The 27,873-nt window shown below is 37.8% G+C and overlaps 2 protein-coding genes across 2 annotated transcripts; one reads left to right on the forward strand and one right to left on the reverse strand.

Annotated features, from left to right (window-relative positions):
- The first annotated feature begins 252 nt into the window (after positions 1 to 252).
- Positions 253 to 13,776, forward strand: LOC121427652. The gene is made up of 4 exons (XM_041624160.1): positions 253 to 340; positions 8,136 to 8,296; positions 8,685 to 8,996; positions 13,203 to 13,776. Exons 1-4 carry the CDS (start codon positions 310 to 312, stop codon positions 13,455 to 13,457), a joined length of 759 nt encoding a protein of 252 aa, XP_041480094.1. The 5' UTR covers positions 253 to 309; the 3' UTR covers positions 13,458 to 13,776.
- Positions 13,777 to 21,773: 7,997 nt separating this feature from the next.
- On the reverse strand, positions 21,774 to 26,469 carry LOC121427485 (uncharacterized protein C1orf50 homolog). Its single transcript, XM_041623902.1, has 4 exons — positions 26,290 to 26,469; positions 23,815 to 23,930; positions 22,892 to 23,110; positions 21,774 to 22,337 (listed from the first exon to the last, which is right to left on the reverse strand). Exons 1-4 carry the CDS (start codon positions 26,306 to 26,308, stop codon positions 22,098 to 22,100), a joined length of 594 nt encoding a protein of 197 aa, XP_041479836.1. The 5' UTR covers positions 26,309 to 26,469; the 3' UTR covers positions 21,774 to 22,097.
- Between the last annotated feature and the right edge of the window lie 1,404 nt (positions 26,470 to 27,873).

The raw sequence follows: 27,873 nt of genomic DNA on the forward strand, positions 1-27,873 counted from the left end.
CTTATTCTTTGATTTTTCTGTTTCTACACAAGCCTATTTGTTCCAAAGGTTTCATTCCCCTTTAAGTTTGTGGCAACCTTAGGTCAACAGGTTGATAATGTTGATTTAAAAGCAATGCGATGTATTTTGAACATGAATCTTGGTTATCAAATTGTTCATTGAAGTGAAGGATTTTTACACCAATGGTTTACTTTCTTGTTTTGCATTTCTTTTAATTGATAATTAAATCAGAATGTTTTTTTTATGCCTGCATAGAAAGAACACAAAAAATAAAGGACTGCTCGATTGTCTTCAAGTAATAAACTAGCCATGGGTCTCCTTGTGTTATTCGTATTTGCAGGTAAGTACGAACTAGACGAATTGGGTTGGGTGGCTGGTGGGCCAGGAGCAATTTTTTTCTTTGTCAGTACTTGTGCACCAGACGAGAGAGGGCAGTCGAAATGACGAAATATTAGGCTGATTTTTAAGCTTTGAATCAGATTATGAATGATGTTGCACTTGTCCTTTTCTGAGTCTTGCCTCACAATACAATACAATACAATATATAAGTATTTAATTTTTAATTAAAAAAAAATCTTTGAAAAATCGTTGTAGGCGAGACTCGAACCTGCGTATAAACTCGATTGTAGCATTGGCTAACTGATTGAGCCACACAATCGAGCTGATCAAAGAGTCGGGAATAACGATATATGAATATTCATGAGCTTTAGTCTGACTAAATAAACCCTAATCGTCATTCCCAAAACTGGGGCGTCAAAACAGACACAAGGTATCCGTAGAGGACCACAACCTGCACATAATTTTGAGGGGGAGGGGCAGATATGGCGCATCGGACAAAATTTTCTACTCTGTTAGTCTATATGGTTTAATGATTCCTACCTTTGGGGTACACTAGCGACAGAGGCGTCGATCCTGGGGGGGGGGGGGCGATCGCCCCACCAATGAAAATAATGGGGGGGCAAACATATCGTTTTGCCCCCCAATAATTCCGCATGTGCTAAAAATAAAATAAGAATGTAATGTTACACAGAAATCAGCAAGCAAGATTAAGATACACAACTCGTTCTTCGTCTGAAATCGTGCTCAAAATGTCCACTTTTCAGATTGAAATTAAAAAAAATTTCAGCTCGCGCTTCGCGCTCGCATAATTTCTGTAACAAAAAACGTGAACCTTTTTTTTTTAGATCGAGATGTCAAATTTTCAGCTCGCGCTTCGCGCTCGCATTAATTTGTGGGGTGAGATATGTATATATATATATATATATATATGTGTGTGTGTGTAAAGTTATACATGTACAACAGCTTTTGGCAACTCTTTTTTATTTAAATATTGTAAAGAAATGGATGAAGAGAACAATGGTAGGCGTAGCTTAAATCAAGGTTCCCCAGAGCTATCTACCCTTTGGAAAAATTGGTGATGCCGAAAAATGCCTCTGCCGGGAATCGAACCCGGGTCCCCAGCTTTGAACGCCGGTGCCTTAACCACTAGACCACAGAGACGGGTTAGTAGCTAGGGCGAGCCCGATCCGATTGACCGTCAGATAGACAGATTTTCGACACTATACCAATTATATATTCCTTTGTCGGGTGAAGGTGAGTTTTGAACAATGACAAGCCGCCATGCCTCAGCTGGATCAAAGCTATTGCTTTGATACAGTACACATATGGGAGAAGAAATACAAATGTGTAAAGTTATACATGTACAACAGCTTTTGGCAACTCTTTTTTATTCAAATATTGTAAAGAAATGGATGAAGAGAACAATGGTAGGCGTAGCTTAAATCAAGGTTCCCCAGAGCTATCTACCCTTTGGAAAAATTGGTGATGCCGAAAAAATGTCTCTGCCGGGAATCGAACCCGGGCCCCCAGCTTTGAACGCCGGTGCCTTAACCACTAGACCACAGAGACGGGTTAGTAGCTAGGGCGAGCCCGATCCGATTGACCGTCAGATAGACAGATTTTCGACACTATACCAATTATATATTCCTTTGTCGGGTGAAGGTGAGTTTTGAACAATGACAAGCCGCCATGCCTCAGCTGGATCAAAGCTATTGCTTCGATACAGTACACATATGGGAGAAGAAATACAAATGTGTAAAGATATACATGTACAACAGCTTTTGGCAACTCTTTTTTATTTAAATATTGTAAAGAAATGGATGAAGAGAACAATGGTAGGCGTAGCTTAAATCAAGGTTCCCCAGAGCTATCTACCCTTTGGAAAAATTGTTGATGCCGAAAAAATGCCTCTGCCGGGAATCGAACCCGGGCCCCCAGCTTTGAACGCCAGTGCATTCACCAAGTGTATATACATTTATATATGTATGTACACATATATATAGGCATATGTGTGCGTGTATATATATATATATATATATATATATATATATATATATATATATATATATATATATATATATAGTGTGTGTGTACATTTAAAATAAATAAAGTTACACAGATAAAGTATGGTTCATCAGTACTTTATTGATAAAATACTGATAAATCACACGTTATCTGTGTAACTTTATTTTATTTCATGCTCTGCCTCTTCACAGACATCGAGCACTTATAATTACAAGGATATCATTCACCAAGTGTATATACATTTATATATGTATGTACACATATATATAGGCATATGTGTGCGTGTATGTGAGTTTGTTTTGTGTGATCGAGCGCCGTTGCATGGAAAGTTGATTCATGATTTTGCCCCACCCCCCTAATCTAAAAAATGGATCGACGCCCCTGACTAGCGAGACTTGGTCAAAATAGCGTGTGGGTGAGTGAGGGAGTGTGAGTGTGTGATATTTTTCAGACGTATATCAGTAATTGGATACAATAATTTATGTCTGTGACTGACCCTTAATGTCACCATTCGAAAGACACGACCAGGGCTCGAACCTGAAACCTCTGCATCAATTTGTAACTTCCCTTAACATTCTTTCCCCCGTAATTCATTTAACAAAATGTACACTCTATACACCAACATGCCACTTCTGTAAATGGTATACTTATCATTCCGGCAAAATGTGATTTGAACAATGTGAAAGCAACACACTCCTCTCTGCATGTATAATTTTGTTTCTCTCTCTCTCTTTTATGAAAACTAGGCAGTTATCATTAATACAAGTATCATATCGTTGATCAAAAATTCACTCAAAACAACAACCGTGGGGTAAGATGTTTTTACTATCAAATGATCTTTTGAAGGGGGGCGGGGGGAGGTTTGTGTCGGTTGAGCAGGAAATTAATACCTAACCACTTTTGGAAAATCAGCACTTCTTTTATGATGGATGATTTATGTATTTGTTTATCGACTTAGTTATATGTTTTAAACAAGTTGGCGACTTCAACTAAAAATTTGCTTGTATTGATTTTAGCTCTGTTAGTTGGAACAGGAGTAATGACAGAGAATGCTTAGTGATTTGATATAGGCCTACCCAAGGAGTGATATTCATTATGAAAAAAACACTGAAGGTTTATATGTTAGTCTAACAACCTTCTTCGTTTCATGGCAACTAAATGAAAGGAAACTTACATGAACAGAAACTGTAATTATTTCAGGAGTTTTACTTTACTGACCGTCTCATGTCTCTTTACAAACAAAAGGTATAATCCATGTGACGACTTTGTGTGAACAAACTGTCACAAAGTAATGTTGTTTGTTCAAGCATTTCATTACCCTTGCCAGTTTTAATATACACGTAAAAGTTTATTCCGATTTGTACTATACATATTTTTTTTTTATAGAACACAAACTTTATTAACAAGTTGTAAAAAAAGTTCTTAAAATATATATTGACATTTAGTTGATGTCTTTTGTCTGGCAACTCATAGAACGTGTATTTTGCATAATGTTACACCATTTAATGTACATGGGTGCATGAAACCAAACACTAAATTAGTACATTAGTTTACTCACTGTGTTTTTATCAGGTATTGATTAAAGGTCAAGTCCCCCCCCAGAAAAATGTCGATACAAATAAATAGAGAAAAGTCAAATAGCATAACAGTAAAATTTTCATCAAAATCGTATGTAAAATAAGAAAGTTATGCGCTTATTTTTCACAAAACAGTATTAAATATACACCACTTAGTGATAATGCAAATGAGACAGACAATGATGTTCCTTACTCACTATAGTTCTTTTGGTTTTTATTGTTTGAATACAATATTTCATCATTACAGATTTGACGATAAGGACCATCTTGATTGAACCATATGGTATTAAACGATGATAAATCCACGTGTTCGAGGAGGAATTGATTGCTGTTTCACTTGACAATGAGGAGAAAATTAGTATATTTCATATTACATGTAACAAAAGACCAAAGAAATAGTGAGTGGATGACGTCATCAGTCTCCCCATTGGATACCGATCAGGATGTGAATATAATTGTTTTGGAAAACTAAGCGAAACTTTAAAATGTAATAAGTTTCTTATTTTACATCTGGTTTTGGTGAATTTTCATGGTTATGCTTGTTGGATTTTTCTTTTTTCATTAAAATCAACTTTTTGTTGGGGGGTGGATTCATCCTTCATCCATGGAATATATAGGCTGGCTCATACACTATTTGCACAATATTTTATGTCCTCAGTGACACTATAAGTGTGTTTCTTTTTTGATGAGGCTTTTAGGTCCTTCACATATTTCGTAAATTTTACAAAAAAATTAATTTGCTACTTTCACATTTCTTATCTGAATAATATCTGAAACTATCATGGGCCAAAGATTATAATTTTTTTTATCAATGCGAGAAACTAATGTTTATATTTTTACACTGCAAAAACTCCGGTGTTGATTTAACACTAGCCCGCGGAATCTATACATGTCCACGCCAAAGAAGTGTTAAACAACATCTGTTTTGGTATTAGTCTAACACCAGATAGGTGTTTATACAACACCAATTAGTATTAAAACAGCATCGGTTTGATATCAAACTGGTGTTGTTTCAATACTTCTCTGGTGTGGACATAATAGATTCCGGGCTGGTGTTAAATCAACACCGCACTTTTTGCAGTGTATATAGTCAGTGGGCCATTCTTATAGACATGATAGATTTTCCTCCTTCTTGTACAGTGCTATTACTACTATAAAAACTATCACAATGATGTTTATATTGTAATGGATTTGTTGTGACGTAAACTACTACAGGTAGTATCCAAATGCGAGCGAGCAAATTTTCCGTATTTGGAATAAACAGAACAGAATGATGATCAAATCGTCTCTCAAGGAGTGTAATTATGTGATAAATTGCGGCGGCGAGCGTAGTTAGCGAGACTTAAACAAGTTGATTCAGTTATTTAAAATGATATCAAATTCAAATGCATTAAATACAGAGGATGAAAAGGGTATATTATCAATAACGTAAGCTTTAGAAGGATATGAACAAGAAATATATATATATATAGTGTGTGACAGAAAGCATGGATGAAGAGAACAATGGTATGCGTAGCTTAAATCAAGGTTCCCCAGAGCTATCTACCCTTTGGAAAAATTGGTGATGCCGAAAAAATGTCTCTGCCGGGAATCGAACCCGGGCCCCCAGCTTTGAACGCCGGTGCCTTAACCACTAGACCCCATAGACGGGTTAGTGGCTAGGGCGACCCCGATCCGACTGACCGTCAGATAGACAGATTTTCGACACTATACAAATTAGAATTTCCTTTTTCGGGTGAAGGTGGGTTTTGAACAATGACAAGCCGCCATGCCTCAGCTGGATCAAAGGGTATTGATTTGATACAGTACACGTATGGGGTCGCCCTAGCCACTAACCCGTCTCTGTGGTCTAGTGGTTAAGGCACCGGCGTTCAAAGCTGGGGGCCGGGTTCGATTCCCGGCAGAGACATTTTTTCGGCATCACCAATTTTTTCCAAAGGGTATATAGCTCTTGGGAACCTTGATTTAAGCTACGCCTATATTATTCTCTTCATCCATTTCTGTCACACAATATTTAAATAAAAAAAAGAGTTGCCAAAGCTGTTGTACATGTATAATATCACACATATATATATCTAAAGCAAGTGTAGATGAGGCGAAGAAGACTCATTGTGCTTGTGTCACAGACATCTGTAGTTGGATGACTCATATCAGACTTAAACTCAATGAAGGAAAGACTGAATTTCTTGTCATAGGTTCAAGTCATAACTTTCGTTCCCTTAGTGATGTTAGCCTTAGTATTGGTTCTAAATGCTAGCTATTATTATTATTTTGTAAACTTCTTACTTTGATCATATCAACATAACGGATCATCAATTATCAATCATATTCACACCAAATAAACCTTAGGTCTAAGGTCATCTGTCAATGTCATCAAAGGTCATGTAAAGGTCATGACGCGCGCGTACGCGCGCGTCAAAGCTACAAAAATCCTCCAAATGGCCTAAAAAAAATTTTGTTGTTGTTGTTATTTTGAATAGGCAAACTAGTCAGTTTTGACTATTGTTGCTTTATAAATATGCTTTTCTTTTTTTCAAAATATGATAATTTCTTTGTTCAAATTATGTCAGTTTGAAAAGTAAAAGAAAGAAAGGAAAGAAAAGTTCTCAGGAAATTGTGCAAGACCACCTCTCCTGCCCTGTATTAGTACGTTATCCTGACAAGCCCGCTCGAGGTGCATTTCGAGGGCGTCTCAGGAGTACAAAAAAATTGTATTCCCTATGTCTCTCAAACGTAAGCAGGGGGCGCTCTATCCAATACCTCGTAGAACTTGATTTAAATTCCGCAGGTGCAAATTTATGTCAAATCGATCGGAACCATATCAACATTATCATTTTTTTTAAAGCGAAAACATTTATAGAAAACATTTATAGAGTAAATTTATAGTAGAGTAAATACTGACATTCAAGGGCCATGTGATAAAGTGAAAGTGACAATAAAGGTGCACACATAGATTAATTCGGTGAAAACATCATAAAGAATTACCCCCGAAAAATATGAATAATTATATACACTTTGCTCAGCAAGGTATTATGGTCACGAAAGTAATAATTTGCTAAAGTTTAGTTCTCTTTACTCTTGACTACACCCTGTTAAGATGGTTGCCATCTTGGGGTACGGTTCAGGTCATTTTAAGCATTTCAAAAATTTGCGCGCGCACGTATGCGCACGCGTTTCCGCGCGTAACGCCTTAACGAAACCCAGAAACACCGTTTTTTTTTTACATCATTGCATTGATGATATAATTCTGAGCAATTGATCAACCTTCTACAACCATTAATAAAACCATTAATAACGAAATTAACACCCGTTAAAGTTTGCAGTGCGTGTGCGCACGAGCTCTCACTATAGGCCATATATGGGCAAAAACATGCCTATTGAAAATTCACTGTAGCTCTTTAAATATCCGTTGACCCCAAATTTTTTTCATATATCGATAGAGTATGATTTGTAGATTTGATTTCATGTCACCATTGTCCCTCAGTTTGATCATGACGTCATCAAAATGGCATCGGAATTCTAAATATACATTTTCCTTGTTATAGCGACGTCATAATAATTATCCAAATTAGGCTCTAACTCCGTGAATATTGGTCAATTTTAGCCCAATTTTCTATATGATGTAGCTTAGGTCTTACTCTTTCTGGATAATTGCCTTTATTTTTCATTTTAATAAACGGATTATCCTGAAAAATTGCAAATAATAAAAGCATGTCATTTTTACTCATTTTGCGTGTAATCTCTATGCGACATGACTTTTTCTCAAAACTAGATTCGACATTCCTCTATTTCGTGAGCCATATCTCCATTTTTTCTTGTCAGTTTTCCCTGAGCTTTTAGGATGTTGTAGCTGAGATTCTAAGCTTTCGCAACTGTCTCCTCCATTTTTGTTGGATGCCGGGATCATGCCCGTTTTTTAAAACAGATTTTAATTACTTTTTTTCATATCACATGCATGTATTGTCATATATCAAAGAGACCGTTTACAGTGCTTTATCATCTCCCGTCTTTCACAAGACTCCATCCATAATGAACATTCCGTTTTCATCATGAAGATCATATTGATCTGCATGAACATGGTAATTAATAGTGATCATGTTGGCGAGAATAAAGACAGACCACTAATTCGTCCGCATGACGAATTAAAATCTAGTTATCATTATCATTATTATTATATTACATTTATTTCAAAAGGATGCGTAACATCGTCAAGCGCCGTGTCGTGCTATACCTGCAAAGAGAATAATGTGACTTTTGATGAGCTAGAAGGTGTCTTTGAATTGACCAACTGCTCAGCACCCAGCCCAACCAACGACTTCGTTGACATATACAGGAACTGCACTGGAACTTGTGTCGTGAGTATATTAAAAGACAATGGATTATTTAATAATTGGTATAATAGAAAATGCCTTTGAAAAAAAATCACAGAAAATTCGATTTAAACCTAGGACCCTGGGCTAATAATGAGAATGCTATATCGACTCGGCTCGTTAATGAGGCTCAATCAATACCTCACTTGGAATACACTGCAAAAAAGAAACGCCAGTGTTCGTTAATTTGGTAGAGCACTGGTCACGCAAGAAAGGGTGTTGGGTTCACATCCCGGTCCGAAGTTGCGTTCAAATGGGGGGGGGGGGGCTTGAGAGGTGCTTGCCTGCCCCAAAAAGCGACCCCCTAAAAATATAGAAAAATACACTATTCGTGCAGCTCTATTAATGTGCATAATTATTGATTGTTTCACAGACTAGCATATCGCTGTCGTCTCGAAATTACGACATGGGTCGGTATTGCTTTGAGGGTACCCCGTCACAAATTGCGTCACAATGCGATCAAGGCTGCACAAGTCCTTCAAATTGTCGACAATGTTGTGACACCGACTGGTGCAACAGTGATTCTGTGGATACGATCATCTCTGAGCACCGAATGGGCCAAACATGTTACGAATGCCGTCACAGCGAAATACCATACACCGGTTATTTTAACCCCAGTTGCGGATTGAATTTCAATTCAGCGGGGGAAGGATTGAGGTACTCATTTTGCCAGGGTCTTTGTTATGTGAGTATCATTTGTGTCAGTGGCGTACGTACCTAGGATTTTCCACAGGGGGGGGGGGGGCGAAACCTTCCGCCCAGTGATTTGTGTCGTTTATATGTATGTAGGATATGATACTCTTTGGCATAGGCGGCGGAAGCGGGGGGGGGGACGGTCCCCCTAAAAATTTTTTTGATAACCTTTTTTTTTTTTTTTTGCTTTTCAAAAATTTTTGGGGCGCTTGTCCAATTTTTTACATGTGTCCATCCCAAAATTTCAGGTGGACACCCCCTAAATTTTTTGCCTTCCGCCGCCAATGCTCTTTGGTGTTAATTTTCCCTTCCTTCTCGTTCGCCACCTCCTAGCTGCTCACCCTCTTGCTCCTTGCATATACCTATTCTATTTTTTAGTCCTTCTCTTCTTCTTCTTCTTCTTCTTCTTCTCCTCCTTCTTCTTCTTTCTCTTCTTCTATCTTGTTCTTCAACGTTCTCATTTCCCTGTTTCATGTCTTCCTTTTGTGCTTCGAGCTCACATTTGCTTACTGAGATGAGTTTATGTTCATGAGGATGAAATTTCACTCAGAACTTTCATTATTTTGAAAAGGATGCATATATTGTCATATATCAAAGAGACCGTTTACAGTGCTTTATCATCTCCCGTCTTTCACAAGACTCCATCCATCATGAACATTCCGTTGTCATCATGAATGATGCATCCCCCAATTTGGTTGTTAATCTCTCATCCTCCCCTCTCTCCCAAGCAGAAACCTCTCTTCTCTCTAAAGGACTCAAGTTTTGCCCAACGCCACCAGAAGTTGAACAGATAGCTCTCAGCCAAGACCCCTCTACATTTTATCGCAGGATACGTCTCAAAGAGTTCTTTTTAGATGAACCCCCTTCTGATCCCGAGCCCTTCTACCGGAAAAGCACATGGACTCCGCCCAAGAATAGAGTTCCTTCCCTTGAAACTTACATTCAAGCTGTCTCATCCCAAGTTTGCTCCACAGATACCCTCGACACCAGAGCACATGACAACCTCCCTCGAGAAGAACGCCAGGCTCTCTCATCACTCAAAAACAGGTCCGACATCATCATCAAGCCTGCAGACAAAGGATCAGCCGTCGTCGTCATGGACCGCCAGCAGTACATCGATGAAGCCATGAAACATCTCAATAATCGATCTCACTATGCACTCCTTGATTCTGACCCCACTTGTAATTTCTCCCTACAGATCCAATCGACACTGAATGACATGAAAGACAACAAGCATCTCTCCGAGAAGGCCCACAAATTTCTCTCCCCTACTAATGCTAAACCTGCCCGCTTCTATCTCCTCCCCAAGATCCACAAACCTGGCAACCCTGGTCGACCCATCCTCTCAGGTAATGGTTCCCCAACAGAGAACATCTCCCTTTTTGTTGATTACCACATTAAACCCCTTGTCTCACGTGCACCCTCTTACATCCACGACACTCCAGACTTTCTCAGGAAACTCATTGACATCAAGGACCAGATACCGGAGACTGCGATCATCGGCACTTTGGATGTTTCTTCACTGTACACCAATATCCCCCACGATGAAGGTATCAGCATCATGTGAAGCCTTGGCCGCCAGTGGCCATTCTAGTCCCCCCATTTCTGATATCAAATCTCTGATGTCTCATGTACTAACAAAAAACAACTTCACTTTCATGGACCAGCACTACCTACAGATATTCGGCACAGCAATGGGCACTCGGATGGCTCCTTCATGACCAAGCTGGAACAGCAGATGTTAGATTCAGCCCCCTGTCGCCCATGGATTTGGTGGCGTTACATCGACGACATTTTCTTCATCTGGACCAGGGAGGAAGATAGCCTCCACACATTCATTGACCACATTAATTCCTTCCACAGGACCATCAAATTCACTTCTGATTTCTCCCAACAGGAAACCCACTTCCTTGATGTCACAGTCCAGAAAAAGCCTAACGGTATCACCACCACCCTGTACACTAAACCCACAGATACCCACCAGTACCTCCACTCATCCAGCTGCCACCCCCGTCACTGCAAAACCGGCATCGCTTACAGTCAAGCCCTCAGACTTCGCCGCATCTGCTCCGAGGACCCTGATTTCTCCTTCCATACCAGGAATTTGCAAAAACATCTCTGTGCCACGGGCCACGGGGCCAGGGCATGCAGTCCAACTGGCAATCAACAAAGTTCGTTCTCTCCCCAGATCTGAAGTTCTCAAACTTAAAAGTGACAAGAAGACTACCGACAGAATACCGCTTGTGACCACCTTCCATCCCAATCTACCCCCTCTCCGCAAAATCCTGTATGATAACCACCACATTTTACACACTTCTGATCGTCTCCAACAGGCCGTTCCCGATACTCCCCTTCTAGCATACCGACGCCCACCGAATCTCAGAGACCTCATTGTTCGTGCTTAATTGCCCTCCCTCACTAACCATTCTTCTCCCATACAGCATGGCACCTTCAAATGCACCAGCAACAGGTGTATCATATGTGAAATACACATTCACGAGGGCAACACTCTCACCAGCAACTCTACCAGCCTTTCTCACCGGACCAAGGGTAACATCACATGCACTACCACTAATGTTGTATATCTCATCACTTGCAGAGTTTGTGGGGTACAATACGTAGGGGAAACCAAGACCACACTCAAGAAACGATTCTACGGGCACTAGATCCACCGTCAACACAGCAAAGCTGGACACTCCAGTTGGCCGCCATTTTAACCTTCCCAACCACTCCATCACTGACATGATGCTACAGGGCATCGAATCTTTAGGTACCCGTCCTGACTCAGTCCGTACTAGCAGAGAGAAGCTCTGGATGAGACGACTTCGCACCATCCAACCTCATGGCCTGAACATCCAAGAGGGTAACGACTGATTACTCCTTCTTATCCACTTTCCATTTGTGTACACATATTTTTTCTCTCAGCTTTTTTTTAGATTAGTCACATTATAGTTTCTTCCTCTACCTTCCTCCCATATCTCATACAAGCTCAGCTCCAATTTTTTCTCCTTTATTCAGGCAATATAATAATCAATATATATATATATTTTTTTTTCTCTCCACCCACCTCTTAGATTTACCACTTAATTATTTTGCCTTTTTCATGTTTACTTAATACACCCCCTCTCTCATACAGCATCAGCTTCTTTATTTGCTTTTACCCTTTAGGCATTTTGCTTCCCTTCCATATATACAGGTGTTTTTTTTTTTTACTATATAGTCTGCTGTTTTTCCCCTCACACCCAGCGGATCACTATATCAGTTTTATCTACCATATGTATATACATTTATATATTTGTTCACATAGATTCCTTTCTGGGTATATTTACTTACTTTTATACTTACAGATTTTTTTTTACACTCACTTTCTTCTCTTAGTTTGTTTTTTGCCCTTTCATACATACTTATGTCTTTTGCACATGTTCAGTTGTTTCCCATTCTTTCCCTTCCCCCCACTCTTTTGCACCAGTTTATTATGCCTTTCTTTGTTACCTGTTTGACCCACCTCTCACTAATTCTCTTGTTATTTATCTCTTCCTCATACCCTCTATCACTGTTTTGTTCCAGATCCTGTTTGATGTTGCCTGTCCCATATCTTAATCCCTCTTGGCTTGAGGTCTTTCTTTGGCCTTACTCACACCTACTTCCCTTTGTGTCTGCCTACTCCTTTTCTTTCTTCCCCTTCATTAACCTGATTGGTCATCTCTTCTCACTAATGCCCCTTTTGTCTCCTTGTTTCTAGTGTTGCTGTTGGATGTTTGTGGTCTATATCATGGTTGTTCCACTTTATATGTTTGTCATTTTGCCTCCGACGAAGATTCTGCTAGGATCGAAAGCTTAGGCCCCTTTTGACTCTCTAATTATTTTGTTTAGTGAGATATTGTATAATAATAATAATGATAATGATGATAAATATTAATAATTATTGTTATTTGAGATATCGTATCCATGATCATAAAGAATGTCCTATTTCTGAACTAATCTGCAAAACTTCAGCTCGAGTTTCGCTGACATATTACCCTCTTCATGATCCACCTCATGATTTTCTCTACATAATTTCAATAGTATACTTAAAACATTGCTCTTCGAGTCAGTATATATAAGCATATTTCAGCTCACACTTCTCGTTCTTCTCGCTAGATCCACCCCTGCATCACATTAAACATTTTTCTTTTTTTCATTTTGTTTAACTCCGTAGAGTGCTACCACTTTCATTGAGGGTGTTGAAATTGTCCTGCGGGGATGCAGAGTTCAAGGAGAAGATTGTGATTATGCCAACCACCCTTACGTGGAAGACCCGAGTATCCATTTGGATGGTCGTTATGGTGTTGATTATGACATGAAGTGCTGCCAAGGCTCACTCTGTAACACTGGTCACTTCGTTGGTCCGTCTGGTGGCGCGATCGTCCTTGCCGTTTCCTTGGCTCAAATCCTCTTTGCCCTGGCGCTCTAATTTTACTTTGCTTTTATAGCAAGATGTTTCATTTCTTTTTGTTCAATTCAATTTCCAACATTTACCAAATTTATTTTCTGTCGTGCATTTCGAAATTATGAGTAAACTTTTGAAAGATATCTTTTTTTATTGTCCATAATGCAATCAGGTACAAACGGAAATTCGATTAAAATAAAACAAAACAAAAAGAGGTACATGGTTAGTTACCAACAATATATATAGCATTTCCATTTATTTGAATATAGGAAAAAATATGTCAATTAAATGCACTGCTAGTGTAGAGGTATATACCCGTAGACGGAGATCGAAACACGGACTCCGGGGGGGGGGGGGCCACTTTCATTGACGAGTGGATACCACATGCGCGACCAAAAATAAAACACGTAAAAAGGATGTCTTTTTCCACGATAGGGCACGTTACGTACGTAACGTGATTAGGGTGTCAAAAACACAAAAATAATGAAAAAAGGGTATCTATTTCGCTAGGAAAATTACGTGTTTAGGGTCAAATTTTCGGGGATGATAAAACAAAATTAAAATGTTTTATAAAGGATGTCCTTTTTGCCCCAACACTTCGTGTTTAGTGTCCGAATTGCGCGAGGTGTAGACGGTGGGGTCGTACTAAACCAAATAAGGTAAAGCCGACGACTGAAGGACCCGTAACAATAAAACATTACTGTACTTGTTTAGGGGTTCATTTCAGGGAATATTTGCCAAGAGTATCGTTTTGTTTCCAATACTTGTTAAGGGTAATTACCTCGGGGACTTGCATGCTATTGCGTTGGGAGGTCACATGGTAAACTATGGTCAAAGTTCATTTTGAGGTCAACATTAAATTTTACGTGCATGACTCTTTTGACAAGTGTTATTCCACCCCAGTCATTTCACAATGAAGTTTCGATACAAATGCGTGCCCTCGCAATTCACAATATTTCTGGTTATTTTCATTAGTTGGCAAGACATAAAATCGCCTTTTCTTTGTATTAACAAGATGAATAAAAATAGCCTTGCAGATGTTTAATCGAGATTGTTCTACATTTTGTTATACTCTCATTGCAGATATCATAATTGTATGATTATCATTATTATTGCTTACCAAAAACAAAAATCTATTTCCTTATTTTGTATTCTATTGGTCATATTGCTTACATTACCTTGTATTGATTTGTATGGTTATTATTTCATATATATCTGTGATTTTGTTGAGTCGAAATGAAATAAAGGAAACTTGAACTTGGAAACCCTCATTGTAGATATCATAATTGTGTAATTATCATTATTGTTTGGTTATTGTTTTCCAAAAACAAAAATCTATTTCCTTTATTGGTTATATTGCTTACATAGTATATTCCCTTGTATTGATTTGTATGGTTATTATATATATTTGTGTCATAATTATGTTGAGTCAAAATGAAATAAAGGAAACTTGAACTTGGAAAAAGGGATAAAATGGAAAAAATTAGAAGAGTATCACCACTAGTATATTGAGGGCTATGAGTTGTATAACTCAATAGGGGTGTTGCTAGAAAATATTTTGTAATCAATTACAAACTTCTGGTGCACTAATTTCCCCAATTAGTATATCAACTGTAAAGTATAAATTGACTGATTTCTTGACCCAAATTGACATTTACTTGATTCTAACTTTCTTGTAACGCCCCATATTATGTAACTCTATAATCTACCACTGTAATTAATTCAGTGGAGAAATATGACGTCATAATCACCCCCCCCACACGAATAGCCTAGCGCCGCCTCTATATGTTAAAACTACTTTTCCATTTGATGGTTTATAGATTTATTTCACATATACTGTATATGAAATGTTTTAATATTGAGTTTTTTCTTAACAAATTAGCAATTTCATTAATCTGGATCAATATTTTCTACTGCCTGAGGTAAAGTACAGATGGTAAACATAAATATAACTTCATGTTGTCCTTTCTGTAGATATACACTCTTAAAACAAATCAGTCAAAGTGACTAGACCAGTAGTCAGCTGGGTGCAACTGATATGACAATCACTGATAATCGCATTTCTGACCGTATATTCGAGTCAGAAGTAACTCTGTTCTAGTAAAATACGACTAATAGTCAAATATGACTAGAATAACAGTTGCACCCAGCTGACCCTATTAAAGAGTCATTTTTGACTGATTTGTTTTTAGAGTGTAGTGGTCAAGTGGGCCTATTTCTTATTGAAAGTATGAGAAAGGTGTTAAATTATTAAAATCGCATAACATAACACTGCAACATTATGAAGGGAGAGGAAAAAAGTTTACCGATGATTAGTTTTATTCATCTTCCATTGTTTACCATATTTATTCCGAAAATAAGTGACCAATAATTTAGTCAATATTTCAGTTATTTTATTTCGCAACTAAGCATTTTAAAAGTGCGACTCTAAGTCATATACTTAAATAGTCGTAAAACGTCCCAAGAAGTTTTTCCCCCTTATAACTTGTTTACTATTATAATGCCTATACTTTCCTCGCGGCTGGTTGAAATGCCCCCCCCCCCCCTCAAAAATGAGAAAGAAAGAAGAAATACATAAATAGAGAAAGAAAGAAAGAATGAAAGAAAAAAAGAAGAAAAAAGAGTAAACAAAAGGGGGAGGAAGAAAGAATGAAAGAAAGGAAGAAAGAAATAAAGAAAAAAGAAGAGGAAAGGGAAGAGAAAAGAAATAATGAAAGAAAAAAAGTAAGGCATAAATAGAGAAAGACAGAAAGAAAGAAAGAATTAAAGAAACTGAGAAAGACGAAAGGTTGTGATTCCTAAGAAAATTATCAAAATTTACTTTTGGTTGTTGAAAAGTTTTCAGCTCTTGCAGTCCCTTTTTTCCAATTTTAGAGAAATATGAATTAAAGTAACAGCTATTGCTGGTTCTATTTTTAAAGAAATCGTTATTGTCTCAGATATAATTTCTAGATATTTTTTGAGTTACTCTTATTTGTTCTTTTTCTTTATATGATTGATACCTTACGAAAAGAAAGAAAGAAGAAGAAAAACAACAACACCTGCATGCATTGTTTCGTGTCTCCCAGATTTGTCAGACGAGTGAGTTGCTAGGAGTAATTTTTTTTTTTTATTAAATCCCTCAAGATATTATTTCCTTCATCAAAATAACATTTACAAACTCATAATGAAATAGACTTCTCAAGAACTCTGGTTCTTTGGAGAACTCCATAAAATCTATTAACCCCCATCACTTTGTATCAGTATACACAAAGGAATAGTGATAAAATTGTGTCACCATCGGCTATACTTAACATCCGGTTTCTTATTTATTTTTCGGTACTTGGATTGAGTTTTCACTTTGTATTCAAATCAACTATATATTTGGGGTACAATTCTAGCCATGCAAACCCGCTTCTAATGCAATGACCATGACGGTGTACATAGTTTTCCCATGAAATTATGAATGATATGAAGCAGGGCGGATCCAGGATTTTCCAAAAGTGGGGGCAGAAAACTTGGTTACACTTTGTAATTCCGAAGGTTCGTAATTCCGAAACACGTAAATTGCCTATACCTCGATATTCATTAATCCGAACATTTGTGGCGTTATTCCGAAAATGAAATAAGATTCGAGGTTCCGAAGGTTCGTTAATCCGAAAACGAAACAAGGTTCGTTAGTCCGAAAACGAAATTAGATTCGTCAATCATTTAGTTTTCGGACTAACGAACCTTCGGAATTACGAACCTCATTTCGTTTTCGGATTAACGAACCTTCGGAATTACGAACCTCATTTCGTTTTCGGACTAACGAACCTTCGAAATTACGAACCTTCGGAATATCAGAACCTTCGGAATAACGAAGCTTTGGAATTACGAATGTATGCGGTAAATTTGACCTAATATCATCAGCCAACATATGTGATGGCATGCATTTAACCGATTTCACAAAATATTGCTTAATTTTGAAATTTAACAACTCCCTCCATTATCATCAAATTTTGATGAAGTTTTAAGCGTTTGGCTCTGTTAATTTTTCTGTTTATGAAGATATTATTTCCAGCCCGGTGACCCGTTTTGAAATGTTTGAGCTTTCTTATTTTACATCGAATTTTCATGGAATGTGCATTTTTTAAGCTTGTTTGGTGTTTCTCCTTTTATTCTAATAAACTTTTTGATGGGGCGGACTTGCCCTATAACAGGGGACCATCTCAACATTCCAAGTATCGTGTCAAAAATTGATTGAATAATAATAATTCCAAGGACTGAAGTCAACGAATGGATTCACATAGACAGGGGCATTCTGTTCACAAACCATGAAAAATACGCATACATTCGTAATTCCGAATCTTAGTTATTCCGGAGGTTCGGATATTTCTAAGGTTCGTATTTCCGAAGGTTTGTTAGTCCGAAAACGAAATGAGGTTCGTAATTCCGAAGGTTTGCTCGTCCGAAAACTAAATGATCAACGAACCTTATTTCGTTTTCGGACTTACGAACCTCCGGAACAAGGAACCTTATTTCGTTTTCGGATACCGAACCTTATTTGGTTTTTGGATTAACGAACCTTCGGAACATTGAACCTTATTTCGTTTTCGGATTAGCGAACATCGAGGTATAGGCAATTTACGTGTTTCGGAATTACGAACCTTCGGAATAAAGAATCTTCGGAATTACGAACCTCCGGAATAGAGAATCTTCGGAATGACGTACCTTCGGAATTACTGTGTAACCGAATAATATATCAAAGATAATTATCCCTGCTATTCACTTTAACAATCCCGACTCTAATAGTCTTCAAGCATAGACTCTTACTTTACACTTTAACAAATATCATCATCTCGAAAATAGACTCCAAACTCTCTCTGCAGGAGCCTTGGAACGGTTTAGAAAGTGGGGAGGGGGAGCTGAGCCATAAGTGGGGACTGACCATGCAAAAAATCACAGACAGTAATTTTTACGTTTTTTGTAGACAGTTCTGGAAGTGGGGCGGGGTGGGGGGCTGAAGTCCACCAAAAGCCCAAGGGCCCCTCCCCTTGGCCCCTGCTCTGTGTGTGTTGAAGAGTGGAGGCAGCAAAAGTACGTGAGTGAACCTAGTCTCAAAAGGTCTGCGCCTGCAGACTAATCCCTGCTGGTTGATTTTTCTGAACTCTTCTTTAGCACTAATCACAAAAGCAAGAATTTCATTCTCACAAAATTGATATCAAAGAAACCAGTATAAAGTAGTGATAGAATAAAGCACACTTTTCATAGGTATACAATAATTTATTGCTCATTTACAATTTTCTGAAATACATGTAATTAGAAATATTTACATTACTTCATTATTTCTTTTTCTACTCATCCAGAATACATGTCGGCGATCCAGGCCCAATTGATTGTTGTTGCAAGTGCCAGACAAATCATTTACTACAGATTACAATCGATTGTAAATATTATTTGTATCTATCCGTGATGTAGGGCCCTGTGCGTGCCAATAAACCTGTTTACAAGTACTGCAAATTGATGTTAACAATTAATTTGTATCTTCAGGAATGAATGAATATTCAATTCATTTATTCAAAAGTAGGGCCTATAAACAGAACAAGATAATAGATTAACCAAGCAACAGAAAAACAAATAGATAGCTTGAAACACCTGGCGAAACAATGCTTATAAAAAGGGGTCACCACGATACATCAATACACTACAAAAAACAGGTGCATACATGTAGATAATAGAAATCATATCATTTATCATGATAGTATTTAAAAAAATAAAATGTGTGGTCTGATCAAATAATATTTTCTAAAAACAGCGAAAATCTTAAATTAGAATTAAATGAAACACTCAAGCAGTAAAGAAAAAAAATGTATAGATGCCTGCCAACACAGATAGACAGGAAATGTGTACATTCTTAATATTCCTATTCAATACTGCCTAAAATTTCTGACAGAAATACGAATACAAACTTTTAAGTAGCATTTGTCATATCCCAAAAGAGGCATATCCCTATTTATTGAGGAGAAACCCTTGGCAGGTATGGACTAGTCTGTAGGCACATTCCCTGATTGAAACTTTGATCAACAAGTGAGTCTCCACGCAAAGACTAGCACAAATAAAACTTGCCGTTTCAATTACGGGCTGCACATTCAGACCCTTAACTCGAATTTAGGGCTCGCACAGTAGACAGGGACTTGTATGGTCGTATGAATAATGTTATTAGAACATTTATTTACCTATTTTTCTTTTCCACCTATACGGGAGGATCAAATTTCTAAGCAAAGAAACAGGTCTTTGAATGGTGACCTGCCAAACGGTTACATAGCTTTAAACATATTAAAAGATAAAGATACATGTATTGCTAATTAATTTCCAAGCAATGCTAAATCTATCACAGATAACACAATCTTATCCCCTACATGTTTGGTATGATGACACTAATCCATAAATAGTGTAGAAGTTAATGTCTTTTTGAAGGGATCGTTTAACTTTGTGACCAGCTGGTTAATAAAAATAACCGAACTACCAAAATATGAAACATGTGTCATCCAGGAACTTCTGGTTATTGCCAATACAGAGAATTCCATTAGATACGTCCAAACCCCTGTTCATCATGTATGATAATAATAATTATAGCAGTACATTTACCCACTTCAGTTCCGAAAATTGTTCTCCCAGCGGGACCTCACCTGCTATTATTACCCCGGCTTTAACTGGGCTGCCTAGGCGCTCAAGCATTCAAGGAACTAATTTAGCTTTAGTTGTAAAAATAATGAGTGAAAATTACTTGAAAATGTTTGACTTTTATTATGGATAACAAAATAGATCGCCATATTCTGGTTTCTACAGCTGTTGAAGATTTAATTCCCCAATACACAATATCGTGCAGCCCTGGTTGAATTGGATGTTGGTTCAATCAATCTTAGAACTGACCCATGCCTTAAGACATATCATTGGCAATGGTTCATTTGATGCCAGCTTTGACACACTGCCTACTGAAAGGTCCAGATTAACACCAGACTCCTTGTTCAAAACCTATTACAGAATTAATTAATCAATAGGTTGAGCAATTCATAGTCTGATAACAAGTGGAATGCCTCTGGCCGTCTCACCTGCATCACGCTATTCAACATAGCAGCAGTGCTGACTTTGATAACTACTATAACTCGCACAAGATGTTCAGTGATACTTGGTGGTAATCCACCTTTTATGAACTAGACCAATACACTTACAGAGATACACTGTAGGATGGTAATTCGACAAATAACCCCAATGTGGCCAAAGTTCATTGACCTCACATGACCTTTGACCTTGATCATGTGACCTGAAACTTGCACAGGATATTCAATGATACTTGATTACTCTTATGTCCAAGTTTCAAAAGTCAGATCAATAAACTTGCGAAGTTATGATGGTAATTCAACAGATACCCCCATTATGGCCAAAGTTCATTGACCTTTGATCTTGGTCATGTGACCTAAAATGCGCACAGGATGTTCAGTGATACTTGATTACTCTTATGTCCAAGTTTTATGACCTAGACCAACATACTTTTAAAGTTATGATGGTAATTCAACAAATACCCCCAATTCGGCCAAAGTTCATTGACCCTAAATGACCTTTGACCTTGATCATGTGACCTGAAACTTGCACAGGATGTTCAGTGATACTTGATTACTATTATGTCCAAGTTTCATGAATCAGATCCAAAAACTTTTTAAGTTTTGATTGTAATTCAACAGATACCCCCAAATCGGCCAAAGTTCATTGACCCTAAATGACCTTTGACCTTGGTCATGTGACGTGAAACTCATGCAGGATGTTTGGTGATACTTGATTAACCTTATGTCCAAGTTAAATGAACTAGGTCCATATATTTTCTAAGTTATGATGACATTTCAAAAACTTAACCTCAGGTTAAGATTTTGATGTTGATTCCCCCAACATGGTCTAAGTTCATTGACCCTAAATGACCTTTGACCTTGGTCATGTGACATGAAACTCTAATAGGAAGTTCAGTAATACTTGATTAACCTTATGGCCAAGTTTCATGAACTAGGTCCATATACTTTCTAAGTTATGATGTCATTTCAAAAACTTAACCTCAGGTTAAGATTTGATGTTGACGCCGCCGCCGCCGTCGGAAAAGCGGCGCCTATAGTCTCACTCTGCTATGCAGGTGAGACAAAACCACTATCAAAGTATCAATGACCATGGTAGCATTTTGCATCATTGACATACAGATTGGGGCATGGGTCACGTCTCACCGCCCCCCCCCCAAAAAAAAAAAAAAAAAAAAACAAAAATAAATAAATAAATGAATGGACAATCCCAAGAATGAGATAAAAATAAGATGAAAATGAAAGGACATGTACATGTAAGAGAAAAGTATGAAATTATTTTCTGGATGTAATGTTAAAAATTGTAACAAAATAAAGATTTTTACTTTCAAAAGATTATTTTGGGGGGCATAAAGAAATCTCATCTCATAATGCCACCTCAATATTTGACTCACTGCATATATGCCACTGCTTATACATATAAGTAGAAAATGATCCTACAAAGATGGAGATGGATCATACTTGTACCTACCTGTAAATGGATCATCAAAATATTTCACTCCTTTTTTTTTCACAAAAGCATTATAACAGCTCTTGTATGAAAATTGTTCAACTGTTCTCTAAAAATTCATTCCGAGTCTTTCTAGCTGTCTTCCATGCTCTCTGCCTGGCGGGCCTGAGGGACGTCACTTGCTTTAATTGGGATAATTCCGTCAAAGTTTGGCTGGGGGTCGTAGGTAATACTGGCTTGGCTTGAGAGGAGTTTGTCGATCAGAGCAATTTCCTCGCCTCTCTTGCGTATATCCTTCTCTGGCGTCCACGACATGTCGTGTTCAAGTTTGTAACATCCTAAGTATTCATGAGGACAGCTGCTTCCCCACTCCTACGCAAGGAAATAATATGATGAATATGACAAAAGGTGGGCAAGTTGCATTTTCTTTTAACGTGGTGCAATGTATCTTTTACATGTATTAAATATGCAGAATGCAATTAAATCTACAGAGTATGTGTTACACATTCATGAAAAACAATGAACATTGATTTAAAGTGACTTAGATAAGAAAAATCTGCCACAAAATGAGCTCCCTGATTAATTGCAAGGTTTATGTTAATGATAAATTTTTATAATAATAAACATAAATTTGTATAGTGCAGTGTTTATATGAATATATTCAGCTCTCTTGAGTGTACACAACAATGTTCTTAATTAAAGAGATATACTCTCAATTTTGTTTTGAAGAGAGTACTTGATGGAGAACTTCTTATGTCAATTGGCAGGCTATTCCATAGCAAGTGCAAATGAGCGATCGCCAAGGGTGACTTTAGTTTTGTGAAAGGGGATCTGGAACAATAATTTCTCTGTGTTACGGAGCAATGGACTGAGCCGTATGTAACCTAGTATGTATGAAAATGTATGAATTTTTACTTGAAACTCACCTCAGGGGATAGAATAGAGAAGTATTTCTGTCCCGAGTCCCTCATGTAAAGATAATACTGATGTCCCGGCCTCTTTTTGATGTTGCAAGCTGCGTGGTGAAGTTCTGCATCTCTCTTTGCTTCTTCCAAAACCTTCTTGGCTTGCTCCTGGAGATGACGGATCTGTTCAGCAATCGTCATCAATCGATTTCCGGCATTGGCCCTCACAAATTCATCTGCCTAAAAAAAAAAAAGGATTACTCATTATCTTACAATTGAATTTTCTTCAATCATAGATTCATTTGTATCAATTTAATTTTATTCGATTTAAATGTGGGTAGCTTGACCACTCATCAGATGCACTGATTATCATGAATGATATGGAAATGATGCACTAGAACCATTAAAATTGGTTTGGAGTGTGATATTTGGTGGTAATATGGTTAAGCAAAATAACAGATCAGGGTCTTGTAACACAACTGTAGGTTATTGATTTATCAGATTGTACATTTTTAGTTCAATCAATTGTAAAAAAAAAAGATTCAACGATGATTGATAAGCTTTGTGTTAGAGGCTCAAAATTACAATAATAATATTGATAACAATAACTATGTTAACAACCATACTATACTTCTACACTACTACTACTAATACCTTATACTACTAATAGTAATAACCGAAGAGGAAGAAGAAAAAAAAAGAAGGAGAAGAAATGAAGAAGACAAGGGAAGAATAAAGAAGAGGAAAGAATAAAGAAGGATAAAGAAGGAAGAAGGGAGGAGAAAGAGGAAGAAGAGGAAGATAAAGTTAAGAAGGAGAAATAAAAAATATGATGGAGAATGAGAAGCCTGATGAGATGGACGAGAAGGAGGAGGTAGAGCTCGAAGGTGAAAGAAACTTTGGAGAAAAATGGAGTAGGAAAGTGGTATCAAAAGTCCTCTTACCTTCTGTACTTGTCGAGCTAGTTCAACAAGATCTGTAGGATCTTCTGGAGTGTTTGTTCTCTCAGAATGAACCAGCATCACACCGTTCGGGTTACTGTTGCTTTCCACAAGTGAAACTGCAGAGAGATTGTTATCAAATAATATCAATATTTCTCTTAATCACAGTCATGGTTGCCATAGCTGTATAGACTACAGCTGTTTACTGGTAGCGGTAACCTATGGGAAGCCCCCTTTATTTCCACTGGTTAGGACCATGTTGAGTCCAAAGTTAGAGTTATCTTTAAAGATATCTGGTCGGCATCACAGTGCCTTCTTTTTTTCATGGAGAAGCTGTGTGTATTTTAAATAAGGGTAATAATAGACCTCGGCATTTCACTGCTCTCCTTTTTTCTCATTCAGGTAAATGGTAGCAGGGCGCGATAGCCGAAGTAAGTCTCTGTTTTTTTCCCCTATTAAGTTTATTTTTCCCCATTTTGGTGCATTTCAGGCCAAAACGGATTAATAATCTTTATTTTGACACAGGTCTTTAATTATATTTTTTGGAAATAAAGACAAAAATTGATGAGCCCCCTATTAAATGGTGGCTGCACGATAGCGAGCTGTCTGTGTACTAGGAGAAATTTTAAAAAATGTTAAAAACTCCTCGAAACAGACGGCTGCCAGTGCCAGTTGTCTAGGCCTAGAGCCAAGGCTGCCGGCCAAGCTGATCTCCAAGTTTCTCAGAGGAAGGGTACAATTACATTAGACCAAAAGCTTCAGTCTCTGTTATTTTGGTTGTTCAGATGAACTCTGTTGGCTTCACTCACCAAATACAGAGACCGAAGTTCTAGCGCGATCTGTACTACAGGGGACTCAATGGCCATACCGTATGTTTATGTACTAAGTTCGGATAAAACAGAGAAGTGAAGTTGCCCGAGAGCCGAAGTAAGTTACTGTTTTTGCTCCTTTTAACTTGATTTTTCCCACTTTTTTGGGGCAATTAATGCCAAGAGGGAATATTAATTTGCATTTTGGTCACATAATTTTCAAAAATTTGATTCATTAAAGACAAAAATTGAAGAGCCCCGACAGGGCGGGGGGATTTTGCATTGTACGTCCCCTAAATGGTGGCTGCACAATAGCGAGCCGTCTGTGTACGAAGGAAAAAAAAAACTCCTCGAAACAGACTGCTGCCAGCTGTCTACAATTAAGTTACATATGAATTATGATTAAAACAAAGCACAGCCACTGACAGTAGAGGCGCTGGTCCAAAAATTGGGATTGTCCCAGAAAACAAGGATATCCTCATAAACCAAGACAAATCATGTCTTGATAAATTGAGACTGTCCTTGTTTATGGGGACGTTTTTTACACTTCCCCCTACGGGACACAGCAATTACGGAAATTGTGAGAGCCAAAAATAGATTCAGTGACCTCAATTCCCCCCAGTTCACCGTCTATTTTTCATGACTTACCGTCTTCCAATAATCTTGTTATGAAACCTGATATGTTTACATTGACTAGCACACTTGGTGTCGGCACTTGACAGGTGAATGAACATTCCTAGATTTCTTGTGTGAAGAAATCCTTATAAACTGAGACAGTCCCTGTAAACTGGGACGATCCCACTTGTTCACTTCAACCATCCTGCCTGTGGGGAATCTATGGGTAGGACTATGGTATGCCAATGATCTACATACATGTAGCACACACTTGGAAAAATCATTAAAATATCACTTTTGTCAGCAAAATTAATAATTTCCATACAGTTACAATTTATTTTTCATTAGTAACTTGGGAATAAATTTTGTATTCACCAGAGTGCTAAAAAACTTGAATTTTGGGCATATTTTTGTTTATGCCCTCTATTGGTGGAAAGTTATACGGCAAGAAATTTTTCATTTTTCAATCTCTAATTTTAATCAAGAAAAAAATAATTCAAAGAATTAAAATTGCAAAAGTACAAAGTTATATGATGAATAGCTGTAATGAAAACTGACAGTGTAAGAAAATCAAGAATTTGTCCCATATGAAAAGAGAAATTAAGCCAAACATTGCCACCATTATTTTGCCACACATGGGGATGTAACTGAGAACAAGGTTATATTATAACCTTGTTCATTGAATGAGTGGACGACGACGATCCCAATTTTCTGACCAGCGCCTCTAGCTCTACTGACTGAAGCAGGATACAAATTTACATTTTTGAACAAAAAATGGTGGCCAAGAATTGGCTGAAGTAAAAATATAACTTAAATAGAAGTAGGACCTGGAACAAACTCTTCAGTCAAGTGCTGAAAGTTTCTTCATCTTTAAAATTAAACGTGATAATAATCATGTTTAGGCTTCAATGGGCCGGGTTCAGGGTCCCAACTGTCTCCTCCGCCGAAGGCGATGACGCGGGGCGGACCTGACCTGTGCGGCATAGGTTCTTACAGTCTCGCACCGTCACAGGCACAGCCGATGAAATTGAAAGAAAATTTACTATTCACTTACTTGTTGTAACTTTTGCCATAGCTGTACTAAATGGAGCACGGAGAGAAGAGAAATGGAGTGATATCTAAGTTCTCCCTTCGTCGTTCTGAGCTAAAATAGGCGGTTCTCGCGTTGGTTGGTCAAAGGATTACGATAAAGGACTTTGCTTTAGCTTTACAAAATGATTTTATCATTTTATGTAAAAGTTACGCAACCAGCATTACGTCATGAGAAAAGAAAGTTTCGACCACAACTGTATATGCTACGGTGTCTTGAAGAGGCCCACCAAACAAGAGAATATCCCATAATATCCCTTCTAAATTTCCATACGTTTTTTGTGAAAGCCCTGAATATTCAGAGACATATATATATACCCTACCTATACTTGATCATAAATTCTAGTATTAAAAAAAAGAAAGACAGTGAATAGAAGAATATCATATTTAGTTAATTTCTAAAATTATATTTATATTACAAAAAAAATCAAATAACATTTATAATGGCATATACTAGCTATGGCCACCGCACACCTCACGACTGTTAGAAATCCGATTTTAGAACAGATCGCGATTTGCTCATTTTCTGAAAATATGAATGGAACATTTAATTGAAAAAAATACTAATAACCAAATTTTGAAAGATTGCAAGCCTTTATTTTGGAGTAAATTCAAAAATTAGTTTCAAATCGTACCACGTCATTACGACTAGACAGTGGCGTACCTAGGAATTTTCACAGGGGGCAAAATCGTCTGCAAAAAAATTGACAAGCAGAAAAAAGGGGCTTCAAACACAAATAAAGGATTTCGTACCAAAAAAAATTGACAAGCAAAAAAAAAAAAAAGGTCTCAAACTTCTCGTCATGGGGGGCAGGGGTACCTTGCATGGCTTGTGACTCGTCAGGGGGCAGTCTGCCCCATGCCCCCCCAAAAAAAATCGGGTCGCAGACCAATCGTAATTAAGGTGTGCGGTCGCCTTATAATACCCGGGCTTAATACCCCCAACTCACTTAGTCTACAACTGTAGACCCACATCTGCAGTGTGTGTATCACAGCTCAAGGTCTGAATAGCAGACTAGGTCTACTGGAGCTGCTCGCTTCGCTCGCCCTTTCAGGCTGGTTTGCTTCGCAAACCAGCTGCAGATCCCACTTCACGAGCCATTCAGAGTCTGCAAAGCAGACTACATCTCACTATGGCGATTCCGCTGCGATGGATGCCAAATAAGGCCCCCCCCCTTAATTAATACGGATCCATTAGTAGGCAAACAGAAAAAAATTAAATGGGGTAGAAAATGATACTGAAAAAGACAAAGTGAAACAAAATGGGGATTAAATACCTTACGTGCTTTACTGGCTGAGGGTGGGTGATCAAAACAGGGCGGCGCGGACGCGGTTTCAGTTTATAATGGCTGCTTCAGTGTCTTTGCAGCAAAAGGGGAGATTCATTAAATATATATTGTGAAACATATGGCCTTTAATCATGCATTGCCAAGCTATGCAGCTTATTGTTATTTTTCAATAAATTTGTGGAATTAATGCCATCAGGAACGGATGCAAGATTTTCCAAGGGGGGGGGGGGCGCTATTTTTTTTTATTTGACTGTAGGCAA

The sequence above is a fragment of the Lytechinus variegatus genome, chromosome 14, assembly GCF_018143015.1.
Source record: "Lytechinus variegatus isolate NC3 chromosome 14, Lvar_3.0, whole genome shotgun sequence".
NCBI classification, from domain to species: Eukaryota; Metazoa; Echinodermata; class Echinoidea; order Temnopleuroida; family Toxopneustidae; genus Lytechinus; species Lytechinus variegatus.

Bases quoted from the DNA above. Each gene is read 5' to 3' on its own strand.
- LOC121427652 (XM_041624160.1), top strand. From the start codon at position 310: ATGGGTCTCCTTGTGTTATTCGTATTTGCAG. The intron at 341-8,135 runs GTAAGTACGAAC...TTATTTCAAAAG, and splicing joins TGTGTTATTCGTATTTGCAG to GATGCGTAACATCGTCAAGC. The intron at 8,297-8,684 runs GTGAGTATATTA...ATTGTTTCACAG, and splicing joins ACTGCACTGGAACTTGTGTC to ACTAGCATATCGCTGTCGTC.
- LOC121427485 (XM_041623902.1), bottom strand. The intron at 23,111-23,814 runs GTAAGAGGACTT...TTTTTTTTTTAG, and splicing joins TAGCTCGACAAGTACAGAAG to GCAGATGAATTTGTGAGGGC. The intron at 22,338-22,891 runs GTGAGTTTCAAG...TTCCTTGCGTAG, and splicing joins TCTCTATTCTATCCCCTGAG to GAGTGGGGAAGCAGCTGTCC.